This window comes from Aspergillus candidus (assembly GCF_002847045.1).
Source record: "Aspergillus candidus strain CBS 102.13 unplaced genomic scaffold BDW47scaffold_22, whole genome shotgun sequence".
NCBI classification, from domain to species: domain Eukaryota; kingdom Fungi; phylum Ascomycota; class Eurotiomycetes; order Eurotiales; family Aspergillaceae; genus Aspergillus; species Aspergillus candidus.
Window position 1 is genome coordinate 213,508 of NW_020194027.1, and position 21,870 is coordinate 235,377.

The 21,870-nt window shown below is 55.0% G+C and overlaps 9 protein-coding genes across 9 annotated transcripts; 6 read left to right on the forward strand and 3 right to left on the reverse strand.

Annotated features, from left to right (window-relative positions):
- Positions 1-549: 549 nt before the first annotated feature.
- On the forward strand, positions 550-2,567 carry BDW47DRAFT_117571 (kinesin-3 family protein uncB; the record flags this gene model as incomplete). Its single annotated transcript, XM_024815096.1, has 2 exons — positions 550-832; positions 901-2,567. 2 exons carry the CDS (start codon positions 550-552, stop codon positions 2,565-2,567), a joined length of 1,950 nt encoding a protein of 649 aa, XP_024672074.1.
- Positions 2,568-3,528: 961 nt separating this feature from the next.
- BDW47DRAFT_117572 (translation initiation factor eIF2B subunit delta) lies at positions 3,529-5,078 on the forward strand (the record flags this gene model as incomplete). Its single annotated transcript, XM_024815097.1, has 2 exons — positions 3,529-4,002; positions 4,065-5,078. 2 exons carry the CDS (start codon positions 3,529-3,531, stop codon positions 5,076-5,078), a joined length of 1,488 nt encoding a protein of 495 aa, XP_024672075.1.
- Positions 5,079-6,126: 1,048 nt separating this feature from the next.
- On the reverse strand, positions 6,127-8,232 carry BDW47DRAFT_31302 (DNA-directed DNA polymerase alpha subunit POL12). The gene is made up of 3 exons (XM_024818725.1): positions 7,903-8,232; positions 7,660-7,848; positions 6,127-7,609 (listed from the first exon to the last, which is right to left on the reverse strand). Exons 1-3 carry the CDS (start codon positions 8,223-8,225, stop codon positions 6,154-6,156), a joined length of 1,968 nt encoding a protein of 655 aa, XP_024672076.1. The 5' UTR covers positions 8,226-8,232; the 3' UTR covers positions 6,127-6,153.
- A 249-nt stretch (positions 8,233-8,481) lies between these two features.
- Positions 8,482-10,148, forward strand: BDW47DRAFT_31306 (CRAL/TRIO domain protein). The gene is made up of 2 exons (XM_024818726.1): positions 8,482-9,414; positions 9,486-10,148. The coding sequence occupies exons 1-2, from the start codon at positions 8,694-8,696 to the stop codon at positions 9,800-9,802; spliced, it is 1,038 nt and encodes a 345-aa protein (XP_024672077.1). The 5' UTR covers positions 8,482-8,693; the 3' UTR covers positions 9,803-10,148.
- A 356-nt stretch (positions 10,149-10,504) lies between these two features.
- snf4 (AMP-activated serine/threonine-protein kinase regulatory subunit SNF4) lies at positions 10,505-12,494 on the forward strand. Its single transcript, XM_024812634.1, has 6 exons — positions 10,505-10,734; positions 11,032-11,155; positions 11,254-11,403; positions 11,473-11,829; positions 11,882-11,991; positions 12,060-12,494. Exons 1-6 carry the CDS (start codon positions 10,681-10,683, stop codon positions 12,252-12,254), a joined length of 990 nt encoding a protein of 329 aa, XP_024672078.1. The 5' UTR covers positions 10,505-10,680; the 3' UTR covers positions 12,255-12,494.
- A 17-nt stretch (positions 12,495-12,511) lies between these two features.
- BDW47DRAFT_105771 (uncharacterized protein) lies at positions 12,512-14,644 on the forward strand. The gene has a single exon (XM_024812635.1). It carries the CDS (start codon positions 12,821-12,823, stop codon positions 14,084-14,086), a length of 1,266 nt encoding a protein of 421 aa, XP_024672079.1. The 5' UTR covers positions 12,512-12,820; the 3' UTR covers positions 14,087-14,644.
- Positions 14,645-14,942: 298 nt separating this feature from the next.
- Positions 14,943-16,556, reverse strand: BDW47DRAFT_105773 (uncharacterized protein). Its single transcript, XM_024812636.1, has 3 exons — positions 16,390-16,556; positions 15,475-15,604; positions 14,943-15,408 (listed from the first exon to the last, which is right to left on the reverse strand). The coding sequence occupies exons 1-3, from the start codon at positions 16,502-16,504 to the stop codon at positions 15,177-15,179; spliced, it is 477 nt and encodes a 158-aa protein (XP_024672080.1). The 5' UTR covers positions 16,505-16,556; the 3' UTR covers positions 14,943-15,176.
- An 812-nt stretch (positions 16,557-17,368) lies between these two features.
- On the forward strand, positions 17,369-18,781 carry atfB (bZIP transcription factor atfB). The gene has a single exon (XM_024812637.1). It carries the CDS (start codon positions 17,480-17,482, stop codon positions 18,371-18,373), a length of 894 nt encoding a protein of 297 aa, XP_024672081.1. The 5' UTR covers positions 17,369-17,479; the 3' UTR covers positions 18,374-18,781.
- A 1,106-nt stretch (positions 18,782-19,887) lies between these two features.
- BDW47DRAFT_125770 (sugar porter family MFS transporter) lies at positions 19,888-21,815 on the reverse strand (the record flags this gene model as incomplete). Its single annotated transcript, XM_024816441.1, has 3 exons — positions 19,888-19,946; positions 20,206-21,609; positions 21,683-21,815. The coding sequence occupies 3 exons, from the start codon at positions 21,813-21,815 to the stop codon at positions 19,888-19,890; spliced, it is 1,596 nt and encodes a 531-aa protein (XP_024672082.1).
- Positions 21,816-21,870: the final 55 nt, after the last annotated feature.

A 21,870-nucleotide genomic window follows, 5' to 3' on the forward strand; every position in this document is an offset into this window, starting at 1 on the left:
CGTGTCAGATAGCAAACCATAACGAAATGCCAGTCAATCAGTAAATATCGAACATGCTGTCCGACATCAGATGGAGCGTCGTAGAGATCTATAGGATTGCCATGGTAACGTCATCCGTCGCCAAGTCATCGCCGCCCCAGGCACCAACCTGCCTGATCAGGCAAAATCCAAACCAAGGAGTCTTGATCTCCAACTTGACCTTCATCTTCATCCACATTCCATCCATCATTCATTCGTGTGGGCTCATCTATGCTCTGATTTTCAGGGTTGACATTCTTTATCCCCTCTTTCTTCATTTGGATTATTCCTTCCCTCCCCCCTTTCATGGTTTTCTACTCCTTCCTTCCTCCACTATTATAGACCCACGGATGCACTTCGCACGGCCCGTTCCCTTACGACTTCCTCGCAGCTCTTCTTCTTTATCATCCCGGCAGTGACGATCCTTTGGGATCCACTGGTACACCGGCCTGTATGTACCATCATCTATTGCTTCGCCATCGCGACGCCGTCGCTCAGTTTATACAGTTTTTGACGCTTCACAGCCGGGAGATGTCCCTGGACCCACGTCTCTACCATTCCCTGGGTCCGGGCCCCGGCCTGGGCTCGCAGTCGTGCGCCTCGACCTCCGGCATGTCGTCAGTGACGGGCATCACCACTCCCTCCGCCTACTCCACCACCGCTTCCTCCGCCGCCCTTCGTTCCACGGCTTCTAGCCCGTCCCTGCGCGCCCGTCAGGGTGTCGCGGTATCCGCGCGAGGCGATGGCATAGCCAGCCCGTCGCCTGCGGGCAACGTGCGCGTAGTGGTCCGTGTCAGGAATTTCCTACCTCGAGGTGGGTTACTCAGGGAGGACGAGCGAAGTTCTCCCCATGCCCCGAGATTAATGGCTAATGGAGTGCAGAACTCGCGCGCGATGCCCCGTGTCTGATCACCATGGACCCTGACACCCAGATGACGAAACTCGAAGCCCCTCCCAATCATCAGGACAACGGAAAGCCCAAGTCGCAGGCGCGCGGCAAGGTGCTCGAGGACAAATCGTTCATCTTTGACAATTCGTTCTGGTCGCATGATGAGGACGACGCGCACTACGCCGGACAGGAGGACGTCTACAACTGCCTGGGTGAAGAATTCCTGGATCACAACTTTGAAGGGTACCACACGTGCATCTTCGCCTACGGACAGACGGGCTCCGGCAAGAGTTACACCATGATGGGCACGCCCGACCGCCCCGGGTTGATCCCGCGCACCTGCGAGGACCTCTTCGACCGCATAGAGGGCGCACAGTCGCCGGATGTCAGCTTCAACGTGCGCGTCTCCTACTTCGAGGTCTACAACGAGCACGTCCGAGACCTCTTGGTGCCGCGCACCGATCCGCCGCACTACCTGCGCATTCGCGAGTCCCCCGCAGAGGGCCCGTACGTTAAGGACTTGACCGAGGTGACGGTCCGGAACTTCACAGAGCTGATGAAGTTCATGCGCAAGGGGGATGTGTCGCGGACCACGGCCAGCACCAAGATGAACGACACCTCGTCGCGGTCCCACGCCGTCTTTACCATCACGTTGAAACAGATCCACCACGACCTGTCGACAGACGAGACCACGGAACGCACCGCGCGCATCCGACTGGTCGATCTGGCCGGCTCGGAACGGGCCAAATCCACCGAAGCCACGGGTCAGCGTTTGCGCGAAGGCTCCAACATCAACAAGTCCCTAACAACACTAGGCCGCGTGATCGCCGCGTTGGCTGACCCACGCGCCGGGGGGGCGCCGCGTCCCGGCGGCAAGCGCAAGGGCCGGGACGTGGTGCCATACCGAGACTCGATCCTCACGTGGCTGCTCAAAGATAGTCTGGGCGGAAATTCCAAGACAGCCATGATCGCGTGCATATCGCCGACGGATTACGAGGAGACCCTGTCGACGCTACGGTACGCGGACCAGGCCAAGCACATCCGCACGCGCGCGCGCGTCAATCAGGACCACCTGTCGGCGGCGGAGCGCGACCAACAGATCGCCGAGATGGCGGAGACGATACGATCGCTGCAACTCAGTGTATCGCAGGCGGCAGCCAACCGGCGCGAAACTGAAATACAGACGGAACGGCTTGAGGACTACCAGTCGCAGGTCGAGAAGATGCAGCGCCTAATGGAGGAGACCAAGATGGTCAGCGAGTGCAAGATCCGTCAACTGCAGACGGAGAACGAAGCGATGCGAAATCACCTCAAGCTAGCCCTGGACAGCCTCCGGAATCCGATACCCCCGGTGACGATCGAGCCGCGACGCGGCCGCGAGAGTCTCTCCCCGGTGTGCGAATCACCACCCTACGACCTGGAGCGGTCGGGGTCGCCCGACTGGCAAGGCACGCCCGATCTGGTCTGGGAGGACGGGGCTGCCACCAGCGATGGAGACGCCGACGCGCAGGAGATGCAAGCCGACATGGAGAATCTCCTAGGCGATCTGAGCATGTTCAAACGCAAGCTGGCCACAGACCACGAACGGTTCCGACATCCCAACCCGGCAGGGCGCAGGAAAAGACGGGCATTGGGGGATATATGGACCAATACGCGATGATAATTTCTTCCCTTCTTCTTTCTCAAATGTTTCAATTCCCTGTTAGGTCGGATGTCTCTTTGGCGTTGGGTGGGATTATGGTGCGGTTGTCTTTGCTTATGACTTTATGTGATTATGCATGCCATGCTGGGTCATTATGATAAATACTTTCCCCTTCTTTTTTCTTTGACATTATGGATAATTCTTCGTGGGTTTCTTCGTGAATGGACATGAGATTTGTAGACAAGCTCGTTCTACCATAGCTTCAATTCGCAGCTTGAGAACATACATGTCATACGATGATTAGAAGTGGCATGGTATCTTTGGTTTTGCCTTTTGTATTATCATCGGTGTTCCCTAGGTCTTATTCCTTCTCCAGTGGGTTTGAGGCTGGAAGACATAGGCCCAGTCAAGCGTGGGGAGCAGGTTGCATAAAGTTCTTCATGCATTATATGGAGACCGTATACCCCATGTGAGATCGTTGAGACAAAATCAAAGCATTTCGAGAATTGCCAGTTTGCCTGGAATAGTCCATTTGGTCTGACAGCCAATCCAACGTTGTTATCCCAGGACGGGCAGTCAGAGGTCTCTCGAGAAGACAGTCTGCAGGATAGAAGTAGAAGTGAGGTGGAAGATGATCGGTATCAAGTCATGTGATATGCATAATAGCGTTATGTTTATGCAACATGACTAACATGCACGCTGGATGCATCATCTGATTTTCATTTGAGTCATTCACATCGATCCACTTCACGCCAATATTCTTCCATTCCAATCACCTCCTGCCTTTGGTTTCTTGATCCCTCCACTCCACTTGGGGACTAGTCGTGGGTTCAATTGCTCGCCCACTCTGACGGCCAATTTCTAACCCCCCTCCCCTCCTTCCACTCTATCTCCCACCATGTCCACCCCCGATCCGGCACGACCCCCCACCACAACGCCCACCCCTCCGCCCACCCAGCAACCAACCCCTCCAGCCGAGATGTCCGCCCCCGCAGACAAGAAACCCGCCGCCGACTCAGCGGCAGAGAAAGTATCCGGCGCGGAACTCAAGAAGAAAGCCAAGGCTGAAAAGGCCGCCCGTCGCGCCCGCGAGCGCGCCGATCGCGAAGCCACCGGCGGGGCACCCGGTCCCAAGGACGGAGCGGGCAAGAAGGGCGCCGGCGCGGGGGGTGCAGCCGGTGGTAAGGACGCCGGTGCGGGCGGTCAGAAGGGCCAGCGTCAGCAGCAGCGAAGGGGGTCGACGCAGGGCGGCACCGAGGCGAAGAAGCGGCCCGTGGAGAACAAGAATGTCGCCGTCTTTGGGCATCTGTATGGACAGCCGCGGCGCACGAGCGTCGCGGGTGCTGGGAAGGAGGTGCATCCGGCTGTGTTGGCACTGGGTCTGCAGATGAGGGACTATGTGGTGTGTGGGAGTAGTGCGCGCTGCGTTGCTACCTTGTTGGCTTTCAAGCGGGTATGTCTATTTCTTCTCGTTCTAATCCACTTCTATGGGACAACAGCTTATTCATTGAACAGGTCATCGAGGCGTATACCACCCCTCTCGGAACTTCGCTCTCCCGACACTTGACCACCCACCTCTCGCACCAGATCACCTACCTCTCGACGTGTCGCCCGCTGTCCATCAGCCAGGGCAATGCGATCCGCGCCCTGAAACTGGAGATCGCGTCCATCGACCCGTCCGTCCCCGAGGCCGAAGCCAAGGCCGTTCTCAGCGAATTTATCGACAGCTTCATCCGGGAGAAAATCACAGTCGCGGACCAGGTGATCGCCGGCAGCGCGGCGCAGAAGATCCAGGACGGCGACGTCATCGTCACGTACGCGGGCAGCTCGCTCGTCAAGCAGACGCTGCTCGCAGCAGCCCGCGAGGGCAAGCGATTCCGTGTGTCGGTGATCGACTCGCGCCCGCTGTTCGAGGGCAAGAACCTGGCGCGCACGCTAGTCGCCGCGGGACTCGACGTGCAGTACACGCTTGTCCATGGCATCAGCCACGCCATCAAGGACGCCACCAAGGTGTTCCTGGGCGCCCACGCTATGACCAGTAACGGCCGCTTGTACTCGCGGGTCGGAACGGCCCTTGTGGCCATGTCGGCTAAGGAGCGCGCGGGCGGCGTCGAGGTGCCCGTCATCGTGTGCTGCGAGACCGTCAAGTTCACGGACCGGGTTGCACTAGACAGTATCGTGGTCAACGAGCTCGCCGACGCCGACGAGCTGGTGGAGGTGCAGGCCCCGCAGCAGCTGACCGGGCTACCCGACCCTGCCGCCGCCGCCGCCGCCGCCGCTGCCGCAGAGCAGGAAACCAAGAAGGGTGGGAAGTCCAACCAGACAGCGCACAGTGCTCAGAATGCGGGGACCGAATTTCCGTCCGATGCCTCACCGCTGGCGAACTGGAAAGAGACGCCCAATCTGCAGCTGCTGAACATCATGTACGATGTGACACCGGCGCAGTACGTGGACATGGTAGTGACGGAGATGGGGAGTCTGCCGCCCAGCGCGGTGCCTATTGTGCACCGGATGAGTACGAATATGTGATTTTCCTAAGATCAGTATTGTCATGATAGATAGAATGGGTTATACAATCCCTAAGGTACCTCAGTAGTGGTCCAGCATAGACATAGGAATAGGCGGTGAGGTTCTGCCGTACTTTCGTATCTAATCTCCATCAATCCATCCAAAACACCACTCCAGCGAAGTACACAAGACCATAAACAACCAGTTACAACGGAACCACGCAGCGCGCATTCAACACAGACACATACCATCCCTTCAAAATGGCTCGTAAACCCATATTAACACCAATCCAAAAGTTTAACCAACTAACGCCCCCCATAGAGCAAAGACTCAACAGCAACCTACCTGCACATGCACCACCCGCACCTAGCAGACCACTTCGAAGACTTCACGCGCCCACACACCTCCCCCTTCTCCTCAACAACCACCTCCTCCACAAACTTCGCAGCATCAACATCCTCCCCCTCCCTACCCACTCCCCACCCCACAACAACGACAACGACAACGGCGGGCCCCAACGGCGCCCCGACAACAACAACCCACACAGTCACCTACGGCAACAGCGGCTCAACAACAACGACGATCCCATCTTTCTTGCCCATCGAAGACGTGTACGTCGCGCCGCAGTTCCAGCCTCCTAACCCCGAAGACGAGGACGATGTGGTTCCTGATCAGCATGCCGCGTTTGGGATTACGAGGGCGATGGAGAGGAGGCGGGAGGGGGTTTGGAGGGATTTGGGGCTGGAGGGGTTGGTGAGTTCTGGGGGCGCGGGTGGTGGGGGGAGAGGAGGTGCTGGAGGGAGGGGAGGGGGGGCTGTTGTTAGGGTTAGGGACGGAGGGAGGCTGATGGGGGGGAGGAGGGGGGTTGTCATGATGCGGTGATCCTTTCTTTCTTTCTTTCTTACTTTCTTTCTTACTTTCTTTCTTACTTTCTTTCTTACTTTCTTTCTAGTGATTGTATGATATGGTAATGAGGTATGTGGTTATATGAAGGTATGGTTAATGAAGATGATATAATACCGGAGAATATAAAGTAAAGTACTGGGTCGTAATGTATAAAGATAACCAACGCCATTCCATAATTCAAGCAATCAACTTAGATCCGTTTGATATCAACGCGCCCCCGCTCCCACAACTTGTGACTGACATGCTTCTGTTCGCGCTCGTCCTCCGCCAGCTCGCGCGGGTGGATCGCCAGCTGCGCGTACGTCCCCGGGGCGCGGCGCTTGGACAGCGTCCCCGGGTTGATGACCAACACGCTGTCCACGACCTTGACGAACGGCGGCAGCGCGCTCGGCACGATCAGCACGTCCGGCCGCACATTCCACCACTCGCCCAGCTTCATGTAGCTGGCGTCGAGCATGGCGCCCGTCCCCGACAGGCTGGGCTGCGACGTCGGCGGGAAGACTGGCTGGAAGTGTCGCTGCTCGATCAGGTACTTGGATAGCCGCGACAGCAGGTTACCCTCGGCGGGGCGGCCGTGCAGGACTTCCTCGCGGCGCAGGTCGGAGAGCACGTCGTGCGCGCTAATTCCCACTACCGTTTCGTTGAGGGATAGTGTTACCGGGTTGGACACCATGCGGACTTGCTTCGGCAGGCCGAGCTCTTTCTTGCCGAGCTGCTCTTGTGGCCATGATACGTGTCGGCTGACGGCGTCGCGCACGGAGGGGATCATCATGATTGTCACGTTGGGGACTGCCGCGACGAGCCGTTGGAGTGGGGCGGTCACGCAGTGGCGGAATACCGTCGCGAGGGTGGCCGTGTCCGGGTCGAAGCCCGGCGTGCCCTCGAGAAGGTCAAAGTCCCCTGCGGCGACGTGTGGGTGCTCGATGTCCAGGAACGGGCCCAGCAGGACGAGTGCATCCGCCCCGCTGTCCACGGCGTTCTTGCACAGCTCGTTCAACGGTTCGAAGGCGAGGTTGTCATCTGCCGTGTAGGGGCCTGTCGCGACGACCACGTTCAGCGGGGACGATCCGCCGGTTGCTTCGAGTCGCTCGTTGACGTTGTCGATGGTCACCGTCGAGGAGGCGGCGGGTGGCAGTAACGGCGTGGGGAGGACCTCCTTGACGGAGAAGTAGTTCCCGGACGCGTTGATGCCACGGAGGGCGACGATCTGGCCCGGGAAGAAGTTGGCTGACGGGATGGAGTCCACGTTGAGCGGCACGCGGAGGCCCGCCCCCATGCGTCGCGACGTTTCCAGAACCAGCGACGCCGGGTTGAGTTTGCCCTCCATGGTGTCGGAGGCGACGCGCCCGATCGCGACGATCTCACTGGTGCTCTGCGTGCCTGCGCTGCCGATCGTGATGTCCTCGGAGGCGTAGTGCTTCTCGAACAACGCCGTGAACTCGTCGATCCGGTCGTCGAGGATCTCGGACACCTCGGCGAGGCGCATGGCCATGGGCTTGTACGCAAACTTCTTCAGGTCCGTGTTGGCGGTTGGTTTGATGCGTGATTCCGAGTATGGCGCCAGCGGGGGTTCGGGGGGTGGCAGGTGGGGGTTGAGGGTCTCGACGGTTTGGCCGGGGTTAGGGCGGTCCGCGAAGGGAATCGACCTGCTATGTGTTAGACGGTGGTATGAATGAACGGTGCAGTCGCAACATACTGGGTGTCTGCCGAGCTAATACTACTACCGTTGGCCAGTTTACTCGGGGTTTTCGCACCAGGCGACTCCAGGCCATTCATCCTGCCCATTTTCGGGACCGTGGGGGACGAAAAGTCCGCCCTCCGTTTGGCACCATTGGCGCTGTTAGGTGTCCGACCATGCGCTGCTCCGGGGGTCAGACCGTCGAGCCTGGACACATCAGCCTCTCATCACCAACGCTTTTGGGACCTGATTCCGACCTACATGCCGAACACATCGGACGTGGTAGCGGCTCGCGGGGTTGCTGTCTGCGAAAGCTTCTTCTCGGTCGTCTGTCGCCCTCCGCGGCCGCGAGTCTCGCGCTCGAGACCGTCCTGAACATCTCGTTTGAAGAGACGCACCGTTTCGAGATCCATCTTCGTCTCCTCCCCCATCTTCAAACAGTAGGACTCCCATTTGTAGAATAGTTCCTGTGGGGCGATCGAGTGGACGCGGAGAATGGACTGTAGCTCAGTGAGAATATCTTTCGGGAGGCCATCGGGGGTCGCGGGAGCGAAGAGCTCATTGATCTCCGCCGTGTCACCCATGACTATCTATCAATCAGGTTTCTCGAGGGTCTGGGGTAAAAAGATGATGCCAAATGCGAAGAGGTCGGCGCGTCCCGCGATCTCACGCGTTGGCTCCATTAAAGACCGACCGCCTTCCGAAAGTAACCGACCGCCTTGATCTGCCGGATAAACCCAAACAGGAAATGCGCAAAAAGACCGAATTCTCACCAGAGCAAATCTATTTCTGTTCTGGTCCAATGGTAAGAATAGGATCGGCCAGGGATCTGTCGATCTCGGATGATACTCGAATCATGCCGAGAAAAAACGTAATTTTAAAAAAGATGGAAAAAAGCAAAGAAGGAGAATCTGCCGCATGAAACAAACCGGTCAGAGAGTGGACACGTTCGATGCTTCTATAAGAGCTTCCACAGCCCCCTTTGCCTCGTCTTCCTCCCCGGTCGGTCTTTTTTTTTTGAACAATTCCAACCCAACACACATTGATCCATCATGACTACTTCCTCCGAAACCCCTGTCAGCACGGCGGTCTCTCCTGAGGCCGTTCCCAACGGCAGTCAACTGTCCCTCCCCGTGTCCGCGGCCGACGGACTCGTCCAGAAACCGTTCGCTCTCCCCCTGGATACCTCCAAGCCCGAAACGCCGGCCCCACTCACGGCCGACCAACAAGCCAAATATGACACCGTGTTGAGAGCAGTTTCCCAGTGGACGACGGTGCCGACGACGGCGGCGAAGAATGCCGCGGTGGAGCCCATCACCGACGACGAACGCCTGTTCCTGACGCGCGAGTGCCTGCTGCGATACCTGCGGGCGACCAAGTGGAACGTGCCCGAGGCGATCGGGCGGCTGCAGCGCACGCTGACCTGGCGGCGCGAGTACGGGGTCGCGAAGCTGACGGAGGATTACATCTCGGTGGAGAACGAGACGGGGAAGCAGGTGATTCTGGGGTACGACATCCACGCGCGGCCCTGTCTGTACCTGCTGCCGTCGAACCAAAACACGGAGAAGAGCGACCGACAGATCGAGCATCTGGTGTACATGCTGGAGCGGGTGATTGATATCATGGGGCCCGACCAGGAGACGCTGGCGCTGATCGTCAACTACAACGAGACCAAGTCGGGGCAGAACGCCAGCGTCGGCCAGGCCAAGCAGACGCTGAACTTCCTGCAGAACCACTATCCGGAGCGGTTGGGGCGCGCCTTGGTGATCAACAGTATGCCCTCTTTTCTTTATTTTCTCTGCCTGATCATTGGATTGATATACTGACAATGAGACAAATGATAGTGCCCTTCATGGTCATGGGTTTCTTCAAGCTGATCACCCCGTTCATCGACCCCCACACGCGCCAGAAGCTCAAGTTCAACGAGGACCTGTGCCAGCACGTCCCGTCGGGTCAACTGATGAAGTCCATGGGCGGCGATGTCGAGTTCCGCTACGACCATTCGATCTACTGGCCCGCGATGACCGCGATGGCCGATCAGAAGCGCCAGGCCTACCGCGAGCGCTGGGTTCAAAACGGCAAGCATATCGGCGAGTACGAGAATTATTTGAAGACGGGAGAGGGGCCGCGCGTGGCGGCGGGCGAGGAATCGACTGCATGATTTTTTTTTCCTTTTGTCTTGTCTTCTCTTTTCTTCTGTCCTTTTTGTCCCCATTTTTTGTCTTTTCCTTAATACTCCTATCGTTGATATCACAGATGAGCTTGCTTGGTTCGAATCCGGCGTCGAGTGCATGCATGGTTGATTTGATCTTGATACGGATCGTTTATAGATATAGATTCAACGCTGACTGAATGTCGAGTCGTGTATATGCCTTCTATATGATCGGTCGATAATAGAGCAGACGGCGCATTCAACGTCTGCTCCCACATTCCCTTCCTCCAGTTCGTCTCCATCGTATCCATCGTCTCCATCTACAGGTATATAGATATCACGTGACTAACGGGGCTGTACTTTCTACGACGAGGGGTCGATAGAATCCGAGGGGTATATAGTATTACCAGAGGTTGCAGTGGAGTGCCTGTCCGGGGTACTTCAGGAGCATGTACTTGTAGTCGTGCTGTTGATACTTAACAGTGATATAGTGATATAAATCTCAATAGCCCAATGCATACAGGATCAGATACTTCCCCACGAATTAAGGAAGAGGATGAATATGGATCAAATATAAATATATCAAATTTCATATTAGATACCAATAGAACCTGAAAATATAGAATCAAATCAGGTAATATAGAAGAATCAATTGTATAGGACGATCATACCCAACCGGGTCACCGCCCCCGCCAGACTGTCCAACTCCACCGTCATCCTCTCTCTCTTCTCTCTCTTTCTCCCCTCATTTCAATCTTCCCCCAGAGCTCTCGACACGATCCACAACCTCATCTCTCCTAATCACCTCTCAACTTCAACACTACTTGTCCTTTACCCTTTCATATTCGAATCACGATCAACAATCTTCCATTCGCGACACCCCTCCAATGCCCCCCACCCAGCCCGACAGGGCCATCGATCGCGAAGAGCGCGAGGGTCTGGTGAGTCCCCTATCCTGTTATATATTTCGTGTTTTCTCCTTAGCATGAATTGAATATCGCTGTTCCTGTTTGCTCCTTTCTTTTATATTTTTCCTTTTGTCATCTGGCTGGACTTTTTCTGTTTTCATCCTAGTTTTTCTTCTTCCCCTCTGGCGGGTCCTTGCGGCACCTTGCGACCTCCGTGAGAGCTGCAGCCCCTGCATGTCGCCTGTAAATTTCTTTCGCGACTTGTCAATTGTCAAAATCCGGAGAGATCTTGACTAATAGAGTTTCTTCTCCCCTTCATATTCTCTGTAGCGCGCCATTCGCATCTTCCTCAAGGCCCGGACCAGTTATGATGTCCTTCCGCTTAGTTTCCGCCTCATAATTTTCGACACCTCCTTGTCCGTTAAGGAGTCTCTAAATATCCTCATTCAAAATGGCATGTTCTACTTCTCCCCGTTCGCGCAACGCGCCGAGTCGTGGGCTCGAAATTGGGTTTTATGCTGACGTCGGCCCCTTGCTGGGTGTCACCGTTAGGCATCGTCTCCGCGCCGTTATGGGACTCCAAGTCCTCCACCTTCGCCGGTCTGCTGACCACCTCCGACTACATCAATGTCATTCAGTACTACTTCCAGAACCCTGCCGCTCTGGATCAGATCGATCAGTTCCGATTGGATAGTCTTCGAGGTGCGTCGGTTCACGTGTTCTGCCACGCCCCGCGTGCATGACGAGAAACCCTAACAAACAGCGGTCTAGAGGTCGAAAAAGCGCTAGGCGTCGCGCCTCCAGAGACCATCTCCATCGATCCCGAACGCCCCCTGTACGAGGCCTGTCGCCGCATGCTGCAGTCCCGCGCCCGTCGCATTCCCCTTGTCACCAACGACAGCCAGACCGATCGATCCCACGTCCTCAGCGTCGTCACGCAGTACCGCATCCTCAAGTTCGTCGCCGTGAATGTCAGCGACACGCAGCGGTTGCGCAAACCGTTGGGTGAAATCCTCCTGGGCACCTACGACGATCTGGCCACCGCCTCTGTGGATACCCCGGTCATCGACGTGATTCATATCTTTGTGGAACGAAGCATATCCAGCGTGCCGATCCTGAATTCCGAAGGTACGAGGGTCCTGTCCCGAGCGCGTGTGTCCGCCGTACTGACGTGCGCTAGGTGTTCTCTACAATGTTTTTGAGGCGGTCGACGTGGTGACCCTAATCAAAGGTGGCGTGTATGATGATTTGAGTCTGACGGTGGGCGAAGCGCTGAAAAAGCGATCTCCGGTGAGTTTGCATCCCAAATTCAGCCTGTGCCAGGACTACCCCCCGGCTGATCTTTTTTTTTTCCCCAGGACTTTCCCGGAATCTACACATGCTCGTTGAACGATGGGCTGGACACCATCTTCGACACCATCCGCAAGTCTCGCGTGCACCGACTGGTCGTGGTAGACGACAATTTCCGGCTGAAGGGCGTCCTCACACTCAGCGACATCCTGGAATACATTCTCCTAGAGGGTGAAAGTGACGAGTCATGGCGGCCTCATTAAAGAACGCTCAGGCGTACAAATTGCATGGGAATGGCGTTCTTCGAGTAGCTTCCAGTCTCTGGCTGGCAGCGGACTATGTGTTCCACAGCGGGTTATTGTGAATTGAAAAGATAAGCAAAGAAGATATGGTACGGTACGGTTGATCTAGATGGGAACCGCACCGGCCAGGATCCAGCATTGGCGTTCGGTTTGAAATAGACTTTATTCTGTTTATATAAATTCCTTACTTGTTGCTTTAGAGTCATGTCATATCAACACTGTCTTTGATTCATACTGCTTTCCATGAGGTCTTGGCACCTGCTCCCAGTGAAGGGTCGTATACCAGGGAAGCAACGAAGCGCCGTCCCATTACCCTGAACCAGTCCACTGACCAGTGAATGCGTGCAAAACACGACATTGGCTGAAATAGAGAATACCTAGGATCAGTCACATCCAAGGAAGGGACGACCTTGAAAACCTTAGTGGTTCTCACAACGACGTCCTCCATCTACCCAGTACGTTGCCAACACACCGGCAGACGCATCTTTTTTTCATGAATTGAAATTGTCTACATTTGTTGCACAAAAATGGGACGACTCTTGGAAAACTTATTCTCCCGGCGGTCGGGCGTGACTAGCACTGAGTTTGGATCCCCCCTGCTCCGCCTGGATGAGAGGTCAGATGGTGGTATGCCGCATCGACTTCTTGGGGCATCGTCATCGAGAGAGGCTGTGGAAAGGTCGATGGCTTGCGGATTGCAGAATGCGCCGTGCGAGGGAGATATTAATTTCGATCGGTCGGCTCGGCGACTTCACCCTGCCAGCTCGGCTCGACATCGGGGATCCCCCAGAACTGGCCTACTATCTACAGAGTCTACGCGTCCTCCGAGGAGCATACGGCGACTGACGGGCTGGGTGTCTCTTCTCCGTTCTCGCCGTTCCCGTGACAAAGCCGCGTGGGAGGCCTTCGCCGTGCCCGATCGGTCCGCTTACCATGCCCCCATCACCCATGGGGATAGGGCTGACGGACAACTGGTCCCGTGCGCCAGCTTTTTGAGCGAGGATCCCAGCTCCCGCAAGCCCAGTGACCGGACGACCGTGTCCGATCTGACTGCCATGACGGTCTCCCACCATCCGTCGCGGCGTACCCTGACCCCGATTCCCACCGTCGATCGGGACCCGATATTCGAAGACGCTGGGCCCGACTCCACTCGATTGGACGATCCCCAGGTGATGACTGCGCCGGTGGTCCAGGCTAACCCCGGGTTTTTGTACGCGGACGTGCCGTTCGACTTCTTTCCCGAACCTGTGGAGCGCGATGTGGATGAAATCACCTTGCCGGCCTGTCATTGTGGCAGCTCATCCACGGAGAGCTCGGGTCTGCCTCGCAGTGTCTCCAATGAGATTCGGTGGCCCGGTGGGTTGGACCGACAGGCGGCCGCGATCGCATTCAATGAACTGGCGGGCCAATTTCAATTCGTGCCCCTATCGGTGCCACCGGACGGGGAGGATGCGGAACTTGATCGCACGGACGAGACGGTGCCACGGCGACGGGACCGGGTGCTTGTGCGCATCCGCAGCATGCGATCCAGTTTGTCGCTGGGGTCGGTGTCTCCACCCCGGACCCTACGGCGGCGTCGGACTGTGGTCGGGGTCCGTTCTACCGCCTCTGCGATGACCTCGCTTTGTGGCAAGTCATTGGAAGATTTGGCTCGGCTGGGGGGGCATAGCTTTCTGTTTCTACCCCCGGGATTTGCGCCCGCACCGCTGCGGCTGCCAGTGTGCTTCGTGGCTACGGCAAAGTATCTGAGACGGTTTGGTCAGCCCCCTTCTCCTTGTTGTTTCCACGCTTGACGTGATCTTCCTTGGGCCTTGGTTGATTGTTCTGCTGGCAGGCCCTCATGTGCATGACCTTTTTTGGGAGAGGGGGGATCAGAAAACGGCGACGCGGGTGTATGAGTACTTTGCGCGGCAGGTGCGCTCGGCAGAGAGGGAGCAGAATCGGATCCAGGAAACGACCCGGCGCAGTCAGATGCCGGTGGAGCTAGAGGAGGTGCTGCGACCGGACGGGTCCAGCAACCATGCGTCGCAGGTGCAGGGAGTGGCGTGGGCATTCAAGACCCTGGTGGCTGGGCTCCCGGGGGGTCTATTGGGGTCGTCGCGACTATACGAGGCACTGGTGGACCTCTCCCATCATCGACACAGCTCGGGAGTGGAGCGGAGCTCTGCACGAGTGCAGGGGATCGGACTGGCGATCATCGCTCTCACCAGCCCGCTCCAGCGCAACCTGCTCTGCGGGGTGATCGGGCTCTGCACCAGCCTGGTCGCTGGAGACGGCGAGACGGAGGGGGCGATCCGTCATCGTCTAGACGGTCTCATCCAAGCCTGGGAGCCCGTCCTGCGAGGACAGACGGGACGGACGGCGGATGCCTTCTCCGCGGTGGAGACGGAGATCGAAGGACAACGGGTGGCCGGGATGCTGATCGACAACTGGCGACGGATCAATCGACAGCTTGTCCAATCCAAGTCACTCGGATAGGGTACTTTTGATCGACTTGCATCATCGGAGAGTTATTCTTGTTATCGTTTACTGTTTAGCGTTGATGTACATATCGACCCACCGTTTAGTGTCTAACCGGTAACCGGACAGACTCGTAGATGACATGACTCGATCAAAACCGGTTCTCTGTCTCTCTCTGTCTATCTCCGTCTATCTCTCCTTTCCCCTCTCTATGTAGATGTGTGACTTCTACACGATATACATCCATACCGACACACAGACCACGCCACGTAATCACACTATACATAACACAACAAAGAGGGGTAAAGGCAAACATCATGACGCCATCGTCAAATTCCTCGTCCAACCCGAACTCTCTCTGTGTGTGTGCATCGATTAAGCTAAGCTAAGTTGGGCTGGACCACCAAAAACCCAGAACCTACACTAAAACAGACAAAGGCGTTTCCAGACCCAGACCCAGACCCAGACCCAGACCCAGATTCCCGAGGATGATGATGGCCAGAGGGCCCCACTTGGATAACGTACTACTGTACGGAGTACATCGTGGATATCCCCGCTAAGCGAGCAAACAAACCTGAAACCGTATTGGATGGGATGGATATTCGGGAGGAGATCGAGAGGGGTATAGTGGCTGGTTGTATGATCTGGGAAGTAGGTAGGTTGGTTGGTTGATGTTATTGATTGATTGGTATAGGGATGTTCTGCTGACTTGTCTGTTTAGGAAGTTCCGTTCTCTACCAGGGCATGTTGTTGTTGTTGTTGTTGTTCTTGTCGACAATCTGTGTTGCTTCTTCCCTTGACGATAGTATCGTTTTCTTCTCTCTCTGATGCTCCACGTTCAATTCGTCTTCTGTCCATTTCTCATTAGCTATCTTTTGTTGGAGACATCAGTCGTGGTAAGCCTCATATCAAGTGCTGTTGAGCGGGTTGGTGTCGCACTCATTCCAGATCTATGTATATACCACGCGGTCACACTCAAACCCTTCTTCGTGGGTCCTATCCCCCACTGAGGGGCGCCAGCGGATCCTCAAGTAAATTGATCAATACATCCAGACAACCCAGCCACCTACTCGGATGAAGCTCGATTCTGGCAGTGGTGGTGGTGGTTCAACAAGACATCTAGGACGAGGCAGAGATGGTTGCGCAGGAAGGCAGATATCACAACTGCGAGAATCGTTTCAGAGTTGAAACATCTTCTGGTGCAAACGAAGAGTCACTGTTGAGGTACCATAGCTACCATGTGCCCACCGTCGATTCTCATCTGCAGCATTGCGTGGACTATCTCGGCGCCAGGCGCAGCGACCAAAGCCCGATATCCCTAGTCAGCGCAGCATCTACACCCAGTGTCGGGCGCGTGACTGACTCATTCCATGGTGCTACGCTGGGCTTCGTGGACCTGGCCTTTCCCATGATAGAGGATGGTTTATGGCCATCTATCGGCTACGGTCTGCGGCAGGATAGATTGACTATCTCTTGTCCGACAAGGCGAGCTTCTTTAGGGAGCTGTTTCTGATAGAATTTTAAGCTGGGCCTCCAGTTCTGGAAAGCAGTAAGCAGCGAGAGAAGTCACGACCCAGGGAAGTACAACTTAGAGGGCAAATGTGTGGAGGATGATGGCAGTCGTGGGATGTTTACCGTGGGGTTTGACAGGTGTATTCTATAGTGAATGGCACACAATTCCCTGGTTGGAATTCCTCGTATGTTGTGACTTGTAGTGTATTCCGACAGCAACTGTTGTTTCGAGCTTTCATGTTTTGCAACTATTCGCAACTTTGCATGGTATCCATACCAGTACTATCATCAACATCAACCAAGATTTCGACCAACTCGACCATTTCAACAGTTCCCCATAGCATAGTGTTCATAACGTACATCAACACATCCTTTTTGATTAATATCTCTATGCCCATCTATAGATCCCCCTTCCCGTAAACGGGATTAGGAGGGGCAAACCAGGGAAAAAACCAGTTATGACGCCATAGTCGGGTTCCTTGTCCAACCCAGACTCGGTCTCCATCCTGGTTACAGGCCAGACCCCAGCGGATCCCCACCCGTGGATACCGGATACAGGATCCTGGATAGGATAGGATAGTGGATCCTTGAGATAGTACAGGATAGTGGATCCCCCTTCCGCCAAGCAAACAAATCGACTTTCTTGACATCGATCGAGGAAGGAGGGGGGAACCCTCCATGGCCAGTAACAGCCCGGCTGTCTGATCCGGGGCGACGTTGATATCATCGATCGGCTTTCCTGTCTGGTTCTGTTTGTTTTCTGTTTCTTGTCTGGTCTGGTCCGGTCGGTTGGGGTATGGGTTGGGGTGGAATTGCTCCTGCGGTCCGACATACTTTCTGGTTCCTCGTTTCGATGGTTTGTGTATAGGATCGGAATTGTTCAATTCGCATTGGACGGCTCATCCATCGATCTCGCCTTCACGTCTGGGAGATGGCAGTGCCCATTCTATATTAACCTTTTCTTCCCTTCCTTTCTCTGTCTTTCCTCTTCCTCTCGCTTCTTCTTCCCTTTTTCCTCTTCTTTCCTCGTCCGCGACGATCCGAATCCCCACCATCTTCTTCTCTCTCTCTCTCTCTCTCTCTCTCTCTCTCTCTCTCTCTCTCTCTCTCTCTCTCTCTCTCTCTCCACCTTTGTCCATCCACCATCATCGGAGATCTTTCAATCACAATCATTCAGATCCATCGACTCACTCAAATACTTCAGCTTCAGAATCATGCATCATCAGGGTCTTCCCCGCGTGGGCCCTGCGTCCCTCCCATCACCCCCCGTCACCCCTCGCAAGTTCTCAGTCTCGTTGAGCCCCAGTAATGATACTCATGAGACATCAACTCCCAGCCCCAAACGGCGCAAGGGGTCCACTCGAAAAACGACCAAACCCACCCCTGAGGAGCGCGAGCAGTACTTGGAGCGCAACCGTCTGGCAGCGAGCAAGTGTCGCCAGAAGCGGAAGAGGGAGTCAGAGGGGCTGGAAACACGATATAACCTCCTAAAGGCCAAGCATGAAGAACTCGAGGAGCTTGAGCACGAGCTGCGCAATGCAGTAACTCGTTTCAAAACCAATTTACTGGGTCACCATAACTGCGGAGATCCCAATGTCAATGCCTATCTGCAGCAGGAGGCGATCTTGATTCCCCAGAAATACGCCCAAAGCAACTTGGCAGCCTACCTGTCTTCGCCTGCGTCTGCTCACCAGGCCCCCTCCCAGGCCAATTTCCAGGTCCCCTCGCAGACCACCTTCCAGCCCCCCTCCCCGGCGATGATGATCGCCCCGCCTTCTTTCTCGTCACCGGGCTTCAGCGCCAGCGGGACCAGCAACATCAGCAACCCAAGCCTGGCATCCCCAACCAGCGCGGTGAGCTTCGACAGCTCCTTCGGCCAGGAAGCTGCTGGTACGGCATCGGCAACCATGCCGTCGCATGGGACCAATGCCTTTGATGATGCGATCGCGCTGAGATTCCCGGACCCGCCTCTCCCCATTATGGGGGGCGAGTGCCCTTGTGACCAGCCGCCGTCCACCATGATGGACTCGGAAGTTCTCTCGGCTCAGGAGACGAGCTTCCTCAATGACATTTATCTAATTGATCCCGAGCTGGACCTGGGGGCCTGAGATGCCGGCAGTCATTCACGAACGATAAAGAGATGTATAACCAACGATGACGATTCATGAGAACAGAAAAAAACTCTTTACCACGGCGTTCTATACTAATGTATTCTACGATGACTTCCGCACGATTCCCCCCGGCTGTATTTCTAGCAAGGTGTTCGTGTTTTCCAATTTTGGTCGGCTTGTTTCCTTCCCATCTTTATTTAATTGTTGGTGTTGGTTTTTCACTTTTTCCTTTTCCTTTCTCGCCTTTTTGCCTTACTACCTTCTTTAATGTGCTTGCTCCATCCGGACTTCCCTAATGCCTAATCCTGTTTCCTATCTCAATTGTATTGTTTACTTGCGTTCAATCTATGGAGAAGGGAAATCGGAAAGACACTAAAAAAATGGAGAAAAAAAAAAAAAAAAAAACACAAAAAAAGTGTCTGTATTACTATGTTTCGAGGTTGTCGCAGGGGCAGGCTGGTTATATTCCAAGATTGTCAAAGGGAGGAAAGGGTGTTATCACTATATACTGATAGTGTCGCAGGGATGGACTCAATGTATTAGTATGATTACTCTCGTTTGTGTGGTGTTATTGGTATTTTAGGGAGAATGACATTTGTTATTGAATGATATTCTTGTAGGGTAGTCTACTTGCTGTAGCTGTGTTTGGCTCTAGCCATGCTCTAGCTGTGCTCTAGCTATACTCAAGCTACAGCTAATAGATCCTTCTATGCAGTAGGTAGTACGTAGATAGCATAGAGTGAATAGTCTTATAGGTAGTGATAGTAAGCAGTAGCTACTAGTAGTAGATAGATAGATGTAAAGAAGCAGGAATAGTAACGTACTCCATACACGAATAGAGAATCATCTCGATGAGAATACACATACTCAGTACTCTAAGACTACGATGTTACACATAATGACCACCATAGTACCTAGATCTATCTACATAGAATGGTCTTTCAACTCGGTAGATTCTAGCATCTACGTAGGATAGTCATTTACTCGAGTAGTCTAGTCTAGTCTAGTCCGCCTGGTATATCACAGCACAGCATACATCACTATTAACGCATCTCTCCCCCCTCTATTAGCACACTCATTCGGCAGAGCCGGCACAGGATCATAATCAGATCAGATCACGAACTCAAAAAGACGGAATAGTAGATACTAGAATCCGAAGAATACCCAACTGGTTGATCCAGACTGAGAGTGCCTTAGAAGTAGAAACCCTCGACGAATAAGGAAGTGTGTACATAATTCATTCCATTATCGTCAGATAATACGTGTACAATACAGGTACATGATAAACACATCAATTGCTTAAATGTATGGATTCGGGGATAAATCTCCGGGGAAGTATAAATAAGGTTTCTTATGTGTTTTATGTTTTAAACTTTCTGCTCATGAGTCATGTCAGGCACGGGTTGGCATTTGACAGTCTAGATCAGTCTTTTATCTTTCATTCCTGGATTCTTCGACTCTATTCACTTCTAATTGAATATTGTCGAGTTTGCTTAAGATTATTAAACCTATTATTGAATGTTGCATATCTCGGGTCGGGATACGGGGGTGCCGGTGATATCGTAGGCATCTTGTATAGATCTAGGGATGTGGATTGATACGTTGATTAGTATATTGTATGCAACGTATCAGTATACCAGTGTGCTATTTTGAACGCATTGTGATTGTAGCTATTCGTACTATATCTTGATATACTCTTGGAGTCCTGTATATACACTATACACTATACACTATGACTATACACTATGTATCGCTCCTATCTATATCCCCATTCTTCGGCACCAACACCTCATTCTCTCCATCCCCTCCCTCCCCCCCAACCAACGCACTCTCTTCATCCCCATGCCCATCCTCCCCCCGAAACAACCCCTCAATCTCCTCGAGCGACAGCCCCGCCGTCTCCGGCAAAAACACCCACACAAACCCACTAAACACCGCGTCCAGCACCCCGAACAGCAAAAACGTCGCCCACCCGATCCCAGCCAGCACGTACGGCGTGCTGAACGACCACACAAAATTCGACAGCCACTGCGCCGCCACGCTGACCGCCACGCCCGGTTCGCGCAGACGCGTCGAGAACAGCTCTGCGCTGCACGGCCACGGCAGCGGGCCCCAGGATAGATTGTAGATGATGATTGCGAGGTATATCAGGAGGACTGTTGCGATGCCTGTTGGGCTGACCCCGTTGCTCGCCGTTTCTGACCCCGTGTCTCCCGCGGACGATGCGGGAGGAGCAGGAGGGGGCATCCCCTGCACGAGGAACGCCGTGCACGTCATGCAGACTGCCATGCCGAGGGCGCCGCTGATCAGCAGCGGACGGCGGCCGAAGCGGTCTGCGACGAAGAGGATGAACGTCCCGCAGCTGAGGACCTTGATCGCGCCGAAGAAGCCCGTCAGCAGGAGCGTCAGGGCGCGATCGCCCTCGCCGACAAGCAAACCAAAAAACTGCGGGCCGAAGTACGCCATCGCGGTGGCGCCGGTGGACTGCTGCGCGAGGAACATCGTCGCGGCGAGGGCGATGCGCCGCGCGTTGCTGCCCTGGAGGAGCTCGGAGAGACGAAATCCGTCTGTGGCGCGGCGGTCGGAGTCGACGGCGGTTTTCATGGCGGTAAATTCGTCGTGGATGGGACTGTCTTCGTCAGGGCCCGCAGACGGAGACACCCCCCGCACCCAGCGCAGACTCTCCCACGATGCGGTCGTGCGCCCCTTGCCGAGCAGCCAGCGGACGCTCTCCGGTAGAGTCAACATGCCCAGGCCCATCAGGGCGCCCGGGACTAGCTGCAGCGCCAGCGGAACCTGCCACTGGAGGGGGGCGTCAGGGGCGAACTGCATGCCGTAGTCAATCCAGTAAGATACAAGTATGCCGATTGTGAAGGTGAATTGGTAGCAGCTGCCGAGACGGGCGCGCATGTGCGTTGGGCTCATCTCCGACAGGTAGATGGGGATGACGGTGGCCGAGCCGCCGATTCCCAGGCCGCAGATGATGCGACCGGTGTAGAAGGCGGTTAGGGAGCGCGAGTCGACAACCTCAAATAGGACGCCGAGGCAGAAAAGCGCCGAGCTGGCTTTGAGGGCCGTCCGGCGGCCCTTTCGGGTGGTCAGGGGGAAGATAAGGAGGGAGCCGATCAGCGCGCCGGCTTGCTGGATGCCGACTGCGATGCTGCTGACTTTTGTCTGCTGTGAAAGAGTGTAGTTGAACGAGTTCATAAAGGAGGGGAAGGTGAGGACGCCGCCTGTCGTTATTATATCGATATCATATTAGCGGGGTGTATATACTTCGCGTCTCCGTAGTCGGGTATGGGATACCTATGACACCCGAATCATAGCCAAACAGGACGCCACCGCAGCAGACAATGGCGGTCAGATAGTAGATCCGAAGAGAAGACCTGATCCAGGCCGACGAGGTCTCCTCCTGGGAGAGCTGGGCGTAGGATCTCATTCTCCATAGATAAAGCGAAGGAACGGGAGTTGGATGAATTGAGTCTGGGGAACGG

Bases quoted from the DNA above. Each gene is read 5' to 3' on its own strand.
- BDW47DRAFT_31302 (XM_024818725.1), bottom strand. From the start codon at position 8,225: ATGGGTGACACGGCGGAGATCAATGAGCTCTTCGCTCCCGCGACCCCC. The intron at 7,849-7,902 runs GTAGGTCGGAAT...TGATGTGTCCAG, and splicing joins ACGTCCGATGTGTTCGGCAT to GCTCGACGGTCTGACCCCCG. The intron at 7,610-7,659 runs GTATGTTGCGAC...AACACATAGCAG, and splicing joins ATTAGCTCGGCAGACACCCA to GTCGATTCCCTTCGCGGACC.
- BDW47DRAFT_31306 (XM_024818726.1), top strand. From the start codon at position 8,694: ATGACTACTTCCTCCGAAACCCCTGTCAGCACGGCGGTCTCTCCTGAG. The intron at 9,415-9,485 runs GTATGCCCTCTT...GACAAATGATAG, and splicing joins GCGCGCCTTGGTGATCAACA to TGCCCTTCATGGTCATGGGT.
- snf4 (XM_024812634.1), top strand. From the start codon at position 10,681: ATGCCCCCCACCCAGCCCGACAGGGCCATCGATCGCGAAGAGCGCGAG. The intron at 11,404-11,472 runs GTGCGTCGGTTC...ACAGCGGTCTAG, and splicing joins CCGATTGGATAGTCTTCGAG to AGGTCGAAAAAGCGCTAGGC. The intron at 11,830-11,881 runs GTACGAGGGTCC...GACGTGCGCTAG, and splicing joins GCCGATCCTGAATTCCGAAG to GTGTTCTCTACAATGTTTTT.
- BDW47DRAFT_105771 (XM_024812635.1), top strand. From the start codon at position 12,821: ATGGGACGACTCTTGGAAAACTTATTCTCCCGGCGGTCGGGCGTGACT.
- BDW47DRAFT_105773 (XM_024812636.1), bottom strand. From the start codon at position 16,504: ATGAAAGCTCGAAACAACAGTTGCTGTCGGAATACACTACAAGTCACA. The intron at 15,605-16,389 runs GGTAAACATCCC...GAGAAATGGACA, and splicing joins ATACACCTGTCAAACCCCAC to GAAGACGAATTGAACGTGGA. The intron at 15,409-15,474 runs CTAAACAGACAA...CAACCAACCTAC, and splicing joins CTGGTAGAGAACGGAACTTC to CTACTTCCCAGATCATACAA.
- atfB (XM_024812637.1), top strand. From the start codon at position 17,480: ATGCATCATCAGGGTCTTCCCCGCGTGGGCCCTGCGTCCCTCCCATCA.